The 16,758-nt window shown below is 42.1% G+C and overlaps 2 protein-coding genes across 9 annotated transcripts in view; one reads left to right on the top strand and one right to left on the bottom strand.

Moving 5' to 3' along the window:
- Positions 1–2,317: 2,317 nt before the first annotated feature.
- Positions 2,318–12,459, bottom strand: LOC122160462 (uricase-like). The gene is made up of 8 exons (XM_042818953.1): positions 12,374–12,459; positions 9,773–9,991; positions 9,214–9,330; positions 9,005–9,083; positions 5,984–6,170; positions 5,387–5,510; positions 4,889–4,972; positions 2,318–3,831 (listed from the first exon to the last, which is right to left on the bottom strand). Exons 1-8 carry the CDS (start codon positions 12,401–12,403, stop codon positions 3,694–3,696), a joined length of 978 nt encoding a protein of 325 aa, XP_042674887.1. The 5' UTR covers positions 12,404–12,459; the 3' UTR covers positions 2,318–3,693.
- DNASE2B (deoxyribonuclease 2 beta) overlaps positions 10,854–16,758 on the top strand; it is a 24,410-nt gene continuing 18,505 nt past the window's right edge. For 3 of the 8 annotated variants that reach the window (XR_006168833.1, XR_006168835.1, XR_006168834.1), the window contains exons 1-3: positions 11,147–11,363; positions 14,916–15,093; positions 16,614–16,695. Coding sequence is in view for 2 of the 8 variants with exons in the window: in XM_042818952.1 (XP_042674886.1) it covers positions 10,993–11,065; positions 11,219–11,363; positions 14,916–15,093; positions 16,614–16,695 (478 nt within the window). In the remaining 6 variants the exon portion in view is untranslated. Of the gene's footprint in view, positions 11,364–14,915; positions 15,094–16,613; positions 16,696–16,758 lie in introns of all 8 variants that reach the window. The other 5 variants (XM_042818952.1, XR_006168836.1, XR_006168837.1 and 2 more) reach the window with 5 other exon arrangements.

Genomic DNA, 16,758 nt, shown 5'->3' with positions numbered 1-16,758 from the left:
TTGGAGTGGAATACACCATGCTATGTTACCACAGGATGAACTGAATATTCTCTTTTCCTCCATTTGAATGTTTTGGTTTGGTTTGGGGTTTTTTTTGGTAGATCTATGGATGATATCAAATTAAAAGATGTTAATTCCATCAGGAAGTAAAAATTTTTGCTGTACAGCTGTGAGGACTCATTTGGTGATTACTGAGTACTGTGCTTTCTTTTAATGTGTTTTAATGACTGCTGTGGTTTAACCCAGCAAGTGGCTAAGCACCACACACTCATTTGCTCACTCCTCTCTTCCCAATGGGATGGAAGAGAATTGAAAAAAACAAACAAACAAAAAAACAGCAACAACGAAGAAGAACTTGTGGATTGAGATAAAACTATTCACTAAGATAGAGAAAAGGCAAAGGAGAATAAATATGACGTATGTATGGTGATTACTGAGTACTGTGCTTTCTTTTAACATGTTTTAGTGAGCAAGTGAATTGCATTAAAAACCATCCAGATTGTATTCTTCTCTTGATCAATACTGTGAACTGGTTCATGCAAGTAGAGATCTTACAGAAAGCTCAGTGCAAGCATGGAAGGGAGTTTGGAGTATGTTATTCTGAACTATAACCATTTCTTTTCCTGATCTTTACTGTGGTTTCCTACTGCTCTCTGAGCTTTCTAATGCTGCCCACAGAGGTTGTGGAGTCTCCTTCTCTGGAGATATTCAGAACCCTCCTGACACTTGCCTCTACAGTCTGTGCTAGGAACCAGGGGGTTGTGCTAGATGATTTCCAGAGACCCTTTCCAATCCCTGCGATTCTTTGATTTTCGTTGTGTAGGTGACTCTTGATTTTGTCCATTACATATTCGTTGCTGTTTCTGTAAGAGAAAGGTAAAATATTTTTTAAAAAGACTGTATAGTCAGAAAGAGGAAGTAAAAGCCAGATTATTTTTAGCTACCATTTGTCTTCCAGAAAACACAGCTGTGGTTGAGATGGGAAAGCAACTGATGGGCAGTACTGGATACCATGTCAGAACTGTGGTTCTAATAGTGGCAAAGCTATGCAGGGGTCTTGGTTAAAAGCCAACTTTGTGTTTTGGGTGCCCAGTGTCTGATTGCTCAGCTGATACGGGGTTGAGAGTGACAGTAGTCTCAGTGCTGCAGGTCTCCCTGCTATCACACTGAATGGGTAATTTAGAGACTCCTCCATCTCCTGGAGGCAGCATGAAGGAGCAAAGCAACGGTCAAATCCCCTGCCCTGCTGCCAGTCAGCACAGGAACAGGGAGACATACTGCAGCCAAGATCCTCCTATTTGCCCTCCATCATGGAGACCAAATCTAAAGAAGGTAGAAATGGTTTTAAGTTGAAAGGGGAAATGGTTGTAAGTTGAGGGATGGAAGATTTAGGTTGGGTGTCAGGGGGAAGTTCTTTACTATGAGTGGTGAGGTGCTGGAACAGGCTGCCCATAGAGGCTGTGGGTGCTCCATTCCTAGAAGTGTTCAAGGCCAGATTGAATGGGGCCCTGGGCAGCCTGGTCTGGTATTAAATGGGGAGGTTGGTGGCCCTGCATGTGACAGGGGGGTTGGAGGTTCCTTCCAACCTTGGCGATTCTCTGAAGATAAAAAGGAATTTGGTCAGGGATTGAGCCCAAATAATGTGGCTAAGTCCCATTTTCAGGAATTATTTATCCCACTGTGATCTGATTCTAGTTGTCATATAGAAGATTTGGGCTGCTTCCTATTGTCTAAATACTTATATTGGAAGGAATATGTTCACATGCATGACTCAGGTTTTGCAGTGCTGGATGGGGCTACGCTGAGATGTCTGTAAGGACTGCTGAGTGTCCGTGTGTGTGGAGGTCTATAGAAGCCACATTACAAGAGTGTACGTGTGCTTTTAGCTACAGAATGATTTAAATCAACAACAAGTTGCTTCTTTGCATCCTTGTTCTGCCATGAAGTTTAATCCATTACTACTTTGTAAGCCCACAGATGAAGCACTAATAGTAATGACAAACAACCTTCCACTTAGTGCAAGTCATTTCTCACCAGGTAGAAAGAAAGTTGGTAGTGAAGAGCAGAATAAATGATCTGCTTTGCTTAAAAAGGGCTAAAGATTGAGATGTGCAATATGAGCCTTTTTTCCTTTTGTTTTTATCAATTGGTAGTGAACTGTCATTTGAAGCAATGCTGATCAATTTTTGAGGTAAAATTATCTGAACTAAAATATCATTCCATACGATGTTTATATGTATATGCAAGTAAGAAATTGTTTTATTTCTTATTTCACAAAGAGTCAAGTACTGACTTGTTTGGTTTTTGATATTGCTCTTTATTTGCCCTTGAAAGATAAATTAATAAATTATAAGCACCTAAATATAGAAGATGTAGCAAGACATAAGCCCAAGCCCACAAGTACAATACAAATCAAGTCGAACAAGGTAAGAATGCACATGCCCAGCAAAACCTATCAGTGTCACTAATGGAGCTTTCAGAATCAACAAGTGACCAAAGAACAGCAGATCTGGGGCAGATTCACTCTGTGGTGTCATTTGTTCTGTTGTTTCTGAGGTGTTGTCTCAGGATTGTGAACAGTGCCTTCCCTTTACAACTGTTAATCTTGTTCACCAAGGCAAGTTCCTGTCATGGAGTATGGTGCAGGACATGTTCTTTTTCAGTATTTCTGAGCTTACCCTCTATACTCAGAGAAATGCTGAGGAGGCACGAAGGCAACCAATTTGCAGTTTTCAGACATAACTTAGGGCACTTCCAATTGGATTTGCTGTCTCTGTCACATGGAATTCTGTGACAGTAAAACTTGGAGAAAATGAAAGCAGTGGTTAGAAGCTGTTAGAAGTTGAGCAGGATTTCTATTGCAAATGTGGTAGCTGCCGTTTCTGAGATGAGAATTGCTGGTTCTGTAATTTTATCTCAATGCATCCTGTATTTCTGCCTCTTCCTAAGAATAATAGGGTTACTTAGGTTGATTTCTGCCTGCTCTGAAGTCATGGTGAGATTATTAGACCAAAGAAAGCTATTTAATTAAAATTACAGAGATAGCCCAAATCCTCAAACACCTCAATGATTAATATAAAAGTAATTATAAAGTAACTGTATATTCTGATGAAGAGCAGCAGCAGCCATGCAATCAAAATGCATGCAGAGAAATTAGTAAACAGCTGTAACTAGTCATGCTGTACAGAAGATATGTTAGATTTTTATTTTTTTGTTATTTCCTTCACAAAGAAATCAGTGTCTGACTGATTCCTCACTCAGTTGTCGGGTCAGAACTTCAACTCTCTAGATCAGTGTGGCATGAAGGGGTTGGCACAGGTTACATCAGTGAAATATCTGGTATTGTGCCTGTATATTCATTTTACTGAAGGAATATGAATAGATAATATTCATAGTTGCTTATTTTGTGCGTCAAAAACGTGTTAAAGATCATCAAATTCATTAAGTCTGGAAATAGCTGATTTAAAAACTATAAAAACTATAATGTTTCCAGCTGGGATTTCAGTCTGCAAATCACACTGAGTTCCAGGGAGATACTCTGATATCTGAATTTCTGAGGCTCATTTAGAAATCCCAATCTAGGAGTTCACAGAGTGGAAAGCAGTCAATATGAAAGAAGCCAGTAGTAAGTATATGCTGATAGGAAAGCCATACTGCAAGTTTATCAGGAATGTACACGGGAAGCCAAGAGGTTTACTTTCCCTGAGCAGCTACCAGTCCAAACTGACTTTCCTTCTCATCTTTTATCATGTGGCTTTGTGCTTCTAAGTACTTCTTTCTGCCAAGCGTGCAAGCACAGGAACCATAGGGAGTTTCCACTGGAACCAGAACCTGTGGAGAAGGAACACAGATGTCATGCCTGAGACAAGGATGTGTCATTACAATCACAGAAGAAACTGCATCTATTCTCCTCCTTTCAAAATCATGTGTTGGTCCATTACATCCTTTCTGGACCTCAATGGTAGATTTTGTCATCTCAGATGAAAGTAGCTTTATAATGTCCCTGCAAGAGGCCAAAAGTAGTACAGGGTGGCAGGATAATCACAATTTGAAAGGAAAGCCAGAGTATAAACTGCCTACGGACCATTGAACTGTCAAAACAACAAATGCAGTATGAAGTAACCAAGTTTCTCTCTGTCAAGTAAGGATAATAGAACAAACTTCCAGCTGAACCTGTCCAACAGCTAACGCAGCTGTGGAAGAAGGAGAAAATACATTGTAGCTCCTTTGTCTGTCATTCTGCTTGATGTTAAGTTTATATGTATATAATATATATAATATTTATATATTTATATAATTTAATATAATATATGTCAGTTTATATACCAGCTGGTCCACTGCTGGACCAGCCTGCTTTGGCTCCTAATGACTACAGAACAATTCCTTCACTGCTGTCTTAGAATGCTGGTCTTCTGTCATATAGAGATAAAGTCTATGGCTTTGGCTAACCTGCTTGTGACCTCACAGCACCAAGGATGCCCACTGGCCTCAGCAGCACTGCCAATGGAGTAGAAAGAAGAGCTATATTTTACTGGTATTTCAAATTGCCAGGTCATGTGAAAGGATGATGAGACTAATTCTACTTGGTTAAACCTGCACAAGTTGACATTATCACTAAAATCGTAATGCAATAAAAATGAATTATTTCTTTCAGACATCTGTTACGGATCTCTCTGATCTCCAAAACATTTTCCTGTGCTTAGCAACATAAGAAGGCAATCATTCTTCTCCTGTAGTTAGTATAGAACTCCTTTAGTGGTAAGGTAGAGCTTTTACTGGGACGGGGGGAAATTGCTCCCTTTAACTCTGTGTTCTATGCAGAGATGCTGCTGTGCTTTATGGCTGTGTATTTATAGAGCAATTCTGGCAAACTGGAGCATTTACTTACTTCTTTGTCATTGGTACAGCCTAGTGCCTTCATGTCTACCACATTATAAAAGGTGTTGTTCAGGATGACTTCTATGACCTGTACCTGAAAATATGAAAACAGAGCAATGAATTGTGATATTTCTCAGCCAAGAGCCTTGAGATGTTTTCCCTCAGTGTGAAGAAAAACAGAGCAACATCTCCTTTCTCCAAAATATGCACAGCTGATAAATGCATTCTATTGAATGTGTGGCCACTGTTTTAGTGTTCCTTTTGCACTTACTCATATCCTACCAAGCATGCAGCAGTATTCTCCCCCATTATTGTCATAGCTAATAAGCAGAAATTCTCAGGATTGAAATTGTGAGAGCATTTATAGTTTTTCAGACCATCTAGCTGCACCACCAAACAGTTCCGTCTTAGGACTGCTAGAGGAGATTGGTTCATTTTGGTCCTCTCAAAGGACAAATTGATGTTTACTATTGTTAAAGTAAAACATCAACAGAAAGAAAGACAATACCTGTGACACTCGGGAGAGGACACACATCTGGATGCAGTTGATGGTCTTCTGGTAAGAGGGCGAATATTCCCCACAGTCAGGTGGCCCTGAGAAGGCCTCAAGGATGCATTCTCGGACTTTGGCCCTAGAGATAAAACATGTTCTTACAAAACTTCTGTCTAGATCCATCATATTTTACTGTGCTCATTTTCGTTCTACTTTTCTCTTTTGTCAGAAAAAGCACATGAGATTTCACAGAAGATCAATGTATTTGTCCTGTCTCCTCCCAGTTCTTCCCTTGCCAACTCTATACTCGCCAGCAAATGTTTTGTTAAAAATATTTAACAAATGAGTTGTGAAGCTGTTCTCTTAGTGTTCTGAATTGAGCTACAGACTGTCCATTTAAATCCCGCTGTCCAATGGACCATTAGAGACAGAAGCTGATTTAGCCCCAGGGATTGCTTTTTGCCCCCATACTGACTGCTTAGAGCCTCTGCTGAGACCTACAGGAGCAGCTGTGCTTGGCAGGTGCAGGTCTGGCCCTTCCGCTGCTGCAATGCACAGAGGGACTTTGGGATCAAAGATTGGGTGATAAATATTATTAAGCTTTATATATACCATATGCAGTCAAAATCAAAATCTCTGCATTCGCCGTATGACCACTTGCAGAAGAGCTCTCCACATAAAATCCTGTCATTCCTTTCAGGAAGCGTGGTGTGTTCATTTCTGTAGAAGCCTTCAAATCCAGACTGTGTTGTCTTCATAAGTTTCAGATCTTTAATTCCAGCAAAAACAACCAGAGGACCTGTGAGCCAGAAATATGTGATAGCATGAGCCCTTTTCAGAGGCAGACAGAAAGGATCTCTGCTTGTTCACTTGTAGTAGCGGTTCTAGAGCCGTCAGGTAATGACTACTCCATGACTTGCACATTTCTGCTGCAAGGCTAACTACTTCTAAAAATTATTTTCTGTGTGCTGATGTTAGCAAGAAGGCAAGAAACAAGACAGAAGCCACTGAAATCAGAGCTCAGTCTAGAAAGAAGAGAATCTTCTTGAGTGACCTGCAGTAGAGAATCGAGGACACCTCTTCTCTCACTTCCTTGGAGCTGGGATGCATATCAGGTAGGCTCTTACTGATGTCAACTTGGGGATCACTAATTGCTCAGAAGGGAAATGAAATGAGCTACTGGTGCTGTGGTGCAGTGTTACAGGAGAGGTAAAGGGAGGCCTTTTCTAACATGGAGAAGTGTTGAAAGGTAGGTTATACAAAGACTGGGAGCCTCAGCCAGAAATTCACTTTACATATCCATCCTGTTGTGTTTTGCATCCCTAAGAACGCGAGGGCAAGGAGCCAATGCAAATGCTTGCAGTTCAGCTAATTAGCAGGAACTGGCATTAATACAGATACCACCCACAGGTTCAAACTGACAGTGTTTTCCTTGTAGCCACTATTTATAAAATGAGCTGTTGCAGATCAATGCTGCATGGGCGGATTATAATTTTCTCAAGAGCTAACAGTTGTGTCCTGAACATTTTATTCTGTCATTTTGGATGGCAGCTGAAAAAATTCATGTGGTCAGTCATTTAGATTACACCAAACTGATAACTGAAAATTTCACTGAGCAGAGCTGCCAAAAATGCAAATTTGGGAAAGAGGAACTTTACACTATGCAGACTTACCCAGAGCCCATATAGATGGTCACTGCTGAAGCCCATGCTGCTGCTTTGTGCTCTTCATGCACACACTAGCTAATTTAAAATTAATCCTTCAGTAAGCCTGGCACATAGTAATCCTGCCTTTGACTTGGAGGACTGACACACTTTGTCCTTAAATTGCCTTTGAAGAAAGGAGCATATAAACAGGAGGGGGAACAGCTGTTTTATGAGGGTGGATAGTGATAGGACGAAGGGGGAATGGTTTTAAACTGAGACAGGGGAGGATTAGGTTAGATATTAGGAAGAAGTTTTTCACTCAGAGGGTGGCGCACTGGAACAGGTTGCCCAAGGAAGTTGTAGATGCCCTGTCACTGGAGGCATTCAAAGCCAGGCTGGATGTGGCTCTGGGCAGCCTGGTCTGGTGGCTCCCAAGCAGGGGGGTTGAAACTAGGTGATTTTTGAGGTTCTTTTCAACCCAGGCCATTCTATGATTCAGTGAAAGTTATATTGAGAGTAATTTTGCTGTGATGGATATTTCCAAATGACATGATTGTTTAGAGTGTTTTTTTTGTTTGTTTGTTTAAATACCTTGTTACTGGGTATGATTAAAACTGTATTTCATCCATTTATTTTCTTGTTTACATTCATCATTGCTTTTTTGAATGGGTCCAGGGAGGTGTTATCTATTACTTTGACTACATTCCCTCATTATTCACCAAAGCTTTGTAGAATCTAAAGATTTATCTGCCCAATATTGTTGAACAGAATATACTGGATTTGCTTCAGATCTTGATGACTTCATTGCTCAGGTATAAGATAATTGGGTACAAATGTAATGCAAATAATACCAGTGTACCTTGAAGTATCTCATATTCAAATGCATACTGTTGTTTGAAAAGACTGCTTGCAACAAATGCTTTAATGAAATGCTGGCTGGGTAGTTGTCTAGGTAGAACTATAACACCTAGACAAAGTTTTTAAAGAGCTGAATGTCCCTGTGCTTTCAGAAGCTTTTGTGCTTGTACTGTTTTTTCAGTTATCTGACGGCAACTCCACTGAGAATTGGAATGGATGATCTTTAGAGGTCCCTTCTAACCCTGTGCTGTGCTGTGATTAAGTTACTTCTGATGTTTTCAGGTTTTAAAAAATTCTGAGCCTCCAATCAATTGAAATAGTGCAGGGGAGGAAAAAAAAAAAAAAAAAAAAAAAAGAAGAAGAAAAAGAAAAGGTTGTAATTCTATTAAGCCTCACAAGTTTTCTTTTAATGATGAGTAAAGTGTTAAAACATAGGGTTAACAGAGAAGTAAATTTATGTGTCTGGCTGCTAGGTGCATGGGAGGATGCTAAAGATAGAGAAGGCTCACTTATAAGGAGAATAAAAGGGAGTTGAAAATCTTCTGATTATTATTCACCCAAGCAGAGAATCCTGAAGAAACAACTGAAGGTGTACATGAAGAAAAGACTAAGAAGGAAAAGCAGTTTTTTCAGAAAGCCTTTGTAAAGGCTGAAATTGCAAAATTGCATGCAGAATTATCATGATGATGAAATATTTAGATTCAGTTCATATACTGGAAGCAGAAGCTTCTCAAGAAAGCATAATATTTTTTTTTTTTCATTCAGGTTTCTTTCTTAATTTTTTTCAAGAAGATAAAATTAATTATACCAAAGCTGAGAAAAATGTAGTAGTTGTCAACAATACTGTGAACATTACAAAACATTATGCCAAAAGGCACTGGAAACCTGCACGGGCTTTCTCTTTTTTTTTCAGCAGGAATGTGGGGCCAATGCTCAGCTGATCTTTAGCTGTCTCTCAGAGATCAAGGGCTACATAATTAGACCATAAAATTATTCCTTGGTTTAGATCTCTGGAGAGGTTTTGTTCCTCTGTAAGCCCTGCCATGGCTTTTGCTGTCCCTAAAGCCACCTTCTGTCATTAGCAGAAATATTTACAGAGAAGCAGGGGAAGCTGCAAAGTTTTTCTCACCATTCCGGCACTGCTCAGCTTCGCAAAAGCGAATCCCATCAGGAACAAGTATGAATGAGTGGATGTGGGGAACGCCGTTCTAAAATCCAGAGCAGACATGTGAGTTAAAATGCAGAAAGCAGAAAGCATCACCTTAACAGGAAAGCAGGGTAAGAGAGTGGCAAATGGCTCCAGCACGAGCCAAGGGAATGCATTAGTGTTTCAGATACCTGGTATTGACGTTGCCATGGCACTTCCTGAACGTAGGTTTTGACGTACGCCACTTGGCAAAACGTTGTCATGAAGTGTTTGCAGATATCTATAGCAAACTGTTCTATACTTGAGATCTAAGGCAGCAAAGAATATTATTAGAACGAAGCAATTACCTCACATACAAGAGCAGATTGTTCTAATTGTAAATATTTAGGGAGGATCAATGTTGTTAAAAATACAGATTTCTTTCAATTCTGGCTCTGCGAGCCTACTCACTTGATCAGCTTGCAGCAAATGCTGCAAATAAACATCCAGATCCAGCTAAAAATCTCCCATTCTGCAACTTGGGAGCTGGAGTCCCTGGATGTAATGCTGTATGTGGATTTCATTAAAAGAGAGAGAACTTGAGCTGCAGATTTTCTTTACAGTATGAGGAACTGAGGGAGGTAAGAGCACAGTTAACAGAATTAAGAAGAGACTAAGCTACTTAGAGTCCTTCTGTTTAAAATGCTGCATAACAAACACTTCCCAGTGAAGAGACAAGAAAAGCAAGGATAGCTAAAAAGTAAAAGATACCCCATTTTTTTTGGCCAACACCAGGACAATATTCTTAATGGTGTCTGTAGGTATCACGAAAGAGTTGTTTCCATCCAAATACTCATGAGCAGAAGTCAGCCGGAGATGTGTGCACACTTCCACTTCTTTAACAAAGTGCTTCTTCCCTTCTCTATGAAGGCGAAGGAACTTGATTGTGTTCTTGCCATATTCACAGTTGAGCACTTCTATATCCTTAATCTGAAGGGAAAAAACACATGCTATAGTTGTAACAGAACTCGGCAGAGGCATTAGTTATACTTAGGCAGTGAAACATAAGCAACATTTATTGTTTTATTTCTGTGATTACCTGTGATAATGAAAATATTTCCAAGTCCTGATAGAAGGATAAATGCTTTGAGAAGATGTCTTTATGAGTAGCAGCTATGACAGACTTTAAAACGTTTCTTGGAGGGCAGATCTTTTAGCAAATCACACGCGGAGCTGCAGGGGCATTGAAGCAAAGCTTCAGTGCAGGGCAGGCAGGTGGCTTTGTGAGCAGGCACAACTCCCAAACTAAGAATGAAAGCAGCTGTCATGTTCTTGATGACTTTTGTTTTCTGTTGCCCCATCTGTGCATGTTGTGGTTCCCAAGAGAAAGAAGGAAAGAAGGGCCGGGCTGGGCTGATTGAAAGGGTTTTGTTGCAACTGGATTCCTGATTGCTCATGAAAGGGATCAGAAGCAAGTCTGAGCAGCAAAATTCAGCTCTCATTTCACACTTCCACAATCCTGGCTTTCTGGGATCATTGTTTTTGTTTGCGCTAAGCCCTAATTGCTTTTATCCTGCTTTGGTCAAACGCAGTCCAACTTGCACAGCTTCTGCCGTGCTGGAGACACTGCAATGGGAGGGAAGGAAAAATACTGTGGGGTCATGGGGTTTTCTTTTCTGCTAAAACATCCAGTGCTGACTGCAACAAACTTTCCCTGAAGCTGACTCGTCCGGTACCTGATATTAACTTATTCCAGTGCAAGTGTAATGGGAAAGGAGACGAGAATATTTTCAAGACTAGGTTCAATTCAGACTTTGTTCCTAAGATAAATGCTAATGCATTTAAAAGGGAATTTAAAAACCTTACTAACCAACTGGAAGTAAATTGCTGTGGCTCAGAGGCTTTTGTTGCTGTCAGTCCCTGCTAATGGACGTTCAGTGCCCATGGGCAAATGGAGGAACAGAGCTGAAGTGGGGGCTTTGCGACCGGGAATGATGCAAAGGCTGAGCTCAGTGCAGAGGCTGCATGGAAAAGCAGAGAGGAGAAAGTGGGTTTGGTTTGCTTGTCTGAAAACTGAGCTTTTTAGGGTAGTTGTACAAGATTGACGAGTTTCACGTGTCCGTTCTTCTGCCCGGATTGACGCGGGCGAGCTTCTAGCCGATCCTGGGGGCGTTCACCGGCAGCCTGAGGAAACGCGGGCGACTTCTGTTTTCGGAGCCTGCCCTGCGCTCACTGTGCCACGCGCCGAGATGACTGCGAGCTCTGCGTGGCGCGGCCCTACTCTGCTGCTGCTGCTCTTCTCCCCAGCCCTGTGGGCAGTGGAGATTTCCTGCAGGAATGAAGACGGGGAGGCAGTGGACTGGTAAGTAAGCACCGCACATGGGAGGGAAACTGGATGAGTAAATAATGCCTAAAATTACACTGTGCAAAGTAGGCGGGTCACTGGGAAGTAATACATAACAAGCATTGGTTTAATCCTTCTTGCCTCTGAGTAGCTGAATTTTACATTAGGAAAACCTGGGCTAGGTTACTGAAAGGTGATTTCATTCCATGGAACAAACCACGCTGCTCTGTTATGACTAACTGCAAAATAATGACAGGTTTACGCAGCGTTCATTTCTGATGATCAAAGCCAGCCTCACCTGTGTTCCAGTGCCAGCACCACAACTGCCTGCAGCAGCACTGCTGGGAAAATGCCCGCACCCTGCCCTGATCTCACTGATGGCCCCTGGCCACGCAGGGGAGCTGAGGCCCAGTCGCCTCCCGAGTGGGCTGGGAGACGCGCAAGGAGCGCAGGCAGCCATGGCTGTGTGGGAAAGCGGTGTGTGGCAGCGCTCAGCCAGCACTTAGGTGCCGAGTGATTAACTGGGTTAATGCACCTTGAAGATGAAAGACACGAAGTGTAATCACAAAACAGCCAACCCATGTTTAGAAAGTAAAGCAAGGGCTTTTAAAAAAGGAAAGAAAAGAAAAAAAGCACTGAAGCCTCTGAAGGACAAATATTAAGCACTTTAAAATAAGAATGACAGAGCAGCAATTAGTTCAGATATGAGTAATAGAGGAGGTGGTGCTGCTCTGTACCACCACTCTCACATGGCTCACCAGGGGCTCCCAAGCACAGGCAGTGTGCTGCTCACATTGAGCTCCTGAGGGACTGGCCCAGCCCCATCTTGCTTACCAATGCACCTCCAGATGAAAGTCATTTTTTGGGAATCAGAATCTGAATTGGTGCAGGCAGCCAAGAAATTGGTGATAAGAAAGATTTCATTTTTCTGTAAAACAATGATTTCTTTCAGAATAAGTTGCAGACCCTGGTCCCTTCTGACAGGAGTAGTAGGGAGAAGAGGGGAGATCTTCCAAACATATCGTGACCTGATAAAAGAGAAGCTTGCCTGTCAGCATGGTCGTGCTTGTTTATTAACAAACATCCTCTGCTTCTTCCTGATTCTGAAGTCAGGTGCTACGAAGCAGAACTGAAACTGCTGAGAAAAGCTTCCTCTTAAGCAAAGGATGTTGACACCCTTTCAGATAAACACAGCTTTTCTTTTTTTTATTTTCACTTGCAAGAGCTGTATGAGTCTCTGCTGTTCAGTGGCTTCCTGCTGCAATTCTCCATAATTGCTTATTACCAGTACTCACACACCTTTTCTTTGCTGCTAGACTGAAGGAATCACTTCTCTTATCCACTCTGATCCCTCCCTGGAAATGCCCAAAGCCGAGTGGGAGGGGTCTTTGGGCAACTCACGTTACTGGGAGGCGTCCTACTTGGGGACAGCTGGATCTGTAAGGTCCCTTCCAACCCAAACTGTGCCATGAATCTGTCCTCCCACCTGTGTCCCTGGCTTGCCTGCTCTTCCTTCCATGAGTGGTACAGCTGGCAATGGCCACAGGTGCTGTTTCACCTGGGAGCTCACCTCACCAGCCCCTGCACACAGCATATGGCCCCAGGCCCGCTGTTCTTAGGAGAGCAGAAGTCTCTGTTTTATTGGCCCAAGTTCACTGCACTCTTTGAGAATCATCTTGTGCACACAGAGACAGGGATTGAAGCCAGGGCTGTGCATTGGTTTTTATAGGATGTGGAAAAAAGAGATTAAAAGATGGTTAAAAATTGCTTCTAGTAATTCAGTGCGCACTCAGAAGCAAGCACTGTGGCTGTATTAATCAGATTCTTTGCTGCTAATGACTTTGCTTTTTCCTGATTGTCAGGAAAGTAATTTCAGTCCACTCCCATAACACTTCAATACTTTAAGCGCTTGAGAAACTTCCTGTGCTCAGTTAGCAGTGAGGACTTTCATCCAGCTTCAATTGCTGAGGCACTCAGCTGTCAGGTCGAGTGCTCAGCTCACCTGGGAGTGGGCATTCCTGTACGCACGTCAGCTGCAGGGCTGTAAACATGGGGAAAGCACCGACCTTCCAGAACGTTTTGGAGGAGTTTGGAAAGGCTTCAGGCAGCAGTTCTTGGTTCATCTCCTACCTGTATAACTACTACTATTTGTGTTCTTTCCAAAACCTCATTGCAAGTGAAGGGATGGCTGCAGTTTCTCAAGTAGGAAACGCTCTCACCAGACCTCCCCTGCAAATTCCTTCTTCACCTTCTCCTGGAACATCCCTCAGACAGTGGGGATGCAGGTAGATTACAAGAATCACTAGCATGGTGTGTGCTTCTCCTCAGTCTGTATGTGAGCCCTTCCATGGATTAAGTGTCCCTCTAGCAAAATGCTCTTCTGGTGCTTTTACCTGCTTTCTGAGCTGCCTTTTTTTTTTTTTTTTTTTTTTTTTTAAACCAACTGTAATTTATCTGGGCAGGACCTACTCTTCCTGGCATACTGACAGCATTAAGTGCAGTCAGACTGCATTATCGCTAAGTACTATGCACAGGACTGAAAATAATGCTGCTCAGTTCTTACTATTGACATAAATAACAAATTACTTAAGCAGAGCACTCAAAGCAAGTGGCTCAATTAATTACACTGCAATTAATCCCATGGACTTTTGTACTAGGAAAACCTGTTTACTTCATCAGATATGCTAGTAGAAACGGACCCATTTACCAACAGTGTCAAGTACTCTGCAATTTTGAAGAGATTTCTGTTTCTTACTGATTGTTTGTAAGTATTCCGCTTGCAACAGCTCAGCAGAATGTATGTCTGCTATTGAAGGATTATAATTAATCATGGTTTTGTGCTTATTTATATGTGTGTATAAACAAGTGGAATTATATAATTTTATGATTTAATATACAGTGTAATTATGGCTCATATAAATACATAATTCTATTTGTATAGAATAAGAAATTGTTGGTAAGAGTTATCCATATTGACCAAGAGAATGGCAGACTGAGTTTGGGACCTGAAGTTCAGGCTCAGCTTTTTCCTGTTTACGAAAGCCAGGAGCAAGCAGCATGGATTTGGTGGCTGCATGGGACACCAGAGAATGTCCCCACAGTGTGCATCCCTGCATAGGTTTCCCTGCTTCATCTCCCTGATGCTGAGCTCACAGTTCAGTCCCTGAAATGCTAGGCAGAACTCATTCAGCCTCATCCTTTGTGCCGAGGGTGAAAACCCCACAAAGATGCAGGACAGAGTTTTGCTCAGATGCTCGCATTCACATTTTAGCCACAGGAGGGATGTGGGTGCAGTGAGGGAAAACTAAGGTTAGTTATTCTAGGGTACTGACAACAGTGTGGCCATAGCAAGGGTAGTTTGGTGCTGGCTAAGCCTCTTCAGAGAAGCAGACTGAAGGTGCCCGCAGGGACACGATGCTGCTGGCTCCAGAGTGTTAGCACTGGTACCCCTGTGCAGGTATCTCTGTGGTCACCTTGGTCCTTACATGCTCATGGGGGAGAAGAGATGGACCTATGCATTGAGATAGAATGGTTTGTGAGAAAAACAAAATTTGTTTGTCACTGCTGCAGGTTTGCTCTGTACAAGCTGCCAAAGCACACCAAAGGAGATGGCACAGGGCTGGGCCTGGAGTACCTGTACATGGACAGCCTAGCGCAGCAGTGGCAGCCTGGCAGGTACCTTGTCAACATGACACAGAGTGCTCTGGGACAGACACTGGGGCAGCTCTACAAAGCATATGAGTCCAAGGTAAGCAAGGTTTAATTGCTGTGTTGCTATCATGTCTACTTGACAGTACATGCAAATTAAATGAAACCAGCCAAAATAAGCATGTAGGGCCATAGCCAGACCTGACTGACTAGATCTGCTAATATGCATCAAGGTGAGCATACTGGTGGCTTGGCAGATCATTTGCAGTTCTGGCTACAATTAGAATCATAGAATCGTAGAATTGTTTGAGTTGGAAAGGACCCCTAAACGTCAGTTACCCCAACTCCTCTGCTTTGAACAGAGACCCCTACAGCTCGATCAAGCGCTCAGAGCCCTGTCCAGACTGACATTGCAAGTATCCATGAACAGGGCATCCACTGCCTATCTGGGCAACCTGCTCCAATGCCTCCACCCTAATTGTAAAGAGCTTTTAAATATTTTCCCTATATTCAAAATTAGAATTAGAAGTTGCCCTAGAAATTTCTAGTTGAGTCTTTCACACACTTGAAGTATTGTCCATCAAATAGATGAACATTGGTGCACAGTCCCCATGGCTTTGTTTCTGCAATTTCTGTTGAGTGGTGGCTGAAGCACAGAGCCAGCTGTCAGCTCAGCCCAGCCTGATGCCGATCAGCAAAGACCACCCACCTTAGCCCTCCCAGCTGCATGTGTTTTGCGTTTCACCTTAGATCGCATTTGGGTTTTGCTGTTGCCTTCTGACTGCTTCACCAGTAATGATTTCTTTTTCTAGTCAGAAACTTCCTTTATACTAGTGTGATCATAAAATACCACAAGATCTGCCCATGGTTATTTTTTAGCATCTACACATTGTTCCCATTCTTAGGAGTCTGGGTGTGTCTTTGCATTTCTGCTGTGGGTTAGTGGTAGGGTGTCATTACATTTATATGTTAAAAAAAAAATTGGTCAAATATTGCCAAACCACTCGACTCTCCTATTCTGTATCATGCTGGAACTGTAATACAAACAATCTTTACAAGCTCACAACACTGAGCTATGCTGATGCCATCTTCCTACACTGCTAGCATTTGCAAACTGCACAGCAGGTGGGGAAACATTTCTCAACACCTTTAAAGCTCTTTATTCGGGGCAAATAAGGTGCAACTGTATGTAAATTTTTTTGTAAAAAATATTCATGGTTTGTCCTTCATAAGAACACTTGAAATGGTTTCTTCTCCTGAGCAGAAATTTTCACAGGACTTTGTTGCTAAGTGAGAAAGAGATACACAGAAAAGCAGAGGATGGGAAGTTCTGGTAAGTGGTTGCCCAACAGAACCCATGGAAATTGTCCTATTGAGCATATTGAGCCTCAAGGACTGTTGCAATGATTGAGAGAACTTCTGCTTGATATTAACCAGGATCGTAATGCTGAGTCTTCAAGTTTATTTTAGTGTAAGCTCTGTGTAGATGGTGGCAGCTGACATGGGAAAGAGTCTCGTGATGTATGCAGAGATCTGCTGAATTCTTTCAGGAAAAGTCATTTGCTTAAAGGCCTTCCTCTTACTGAATGTCGTGTTTCAGAAATGTGTGTTTCCCTGCAGAGGAACAACACTGTGTATGCAATCTATAACGATGAGGTCCCTCATTCAGGCTCCATCAGCTGGAAAAAAGGACACACCAAAGGTACAGGGAGAATCCCCCGCTTTCCTCTTTTTTGAAGTTGTGGAATTTGTTTGTTTGTCTGTC

This window comes from Centrocercus urophasianus, unplaced genomic scaffold (genome assembly GCF_019232065.1).
Source record: "Centrocercus urophasianus isolate 14NV4802_14NV808 unplaced genomic scaffold, USGS_Curo_1.0 seq_18, whole genome shotgun sequence".
Taxonomy (NCBI): domain Eukaryota; kingdom Metazoa; phylum Chordata; class Aves; order Galliformes; family Phasianidae; genus Centrocercus; species Centrocercus urophasianus.
This window is presented reverse-complemented; position numbering and strand designations above follow the sequence as displayed.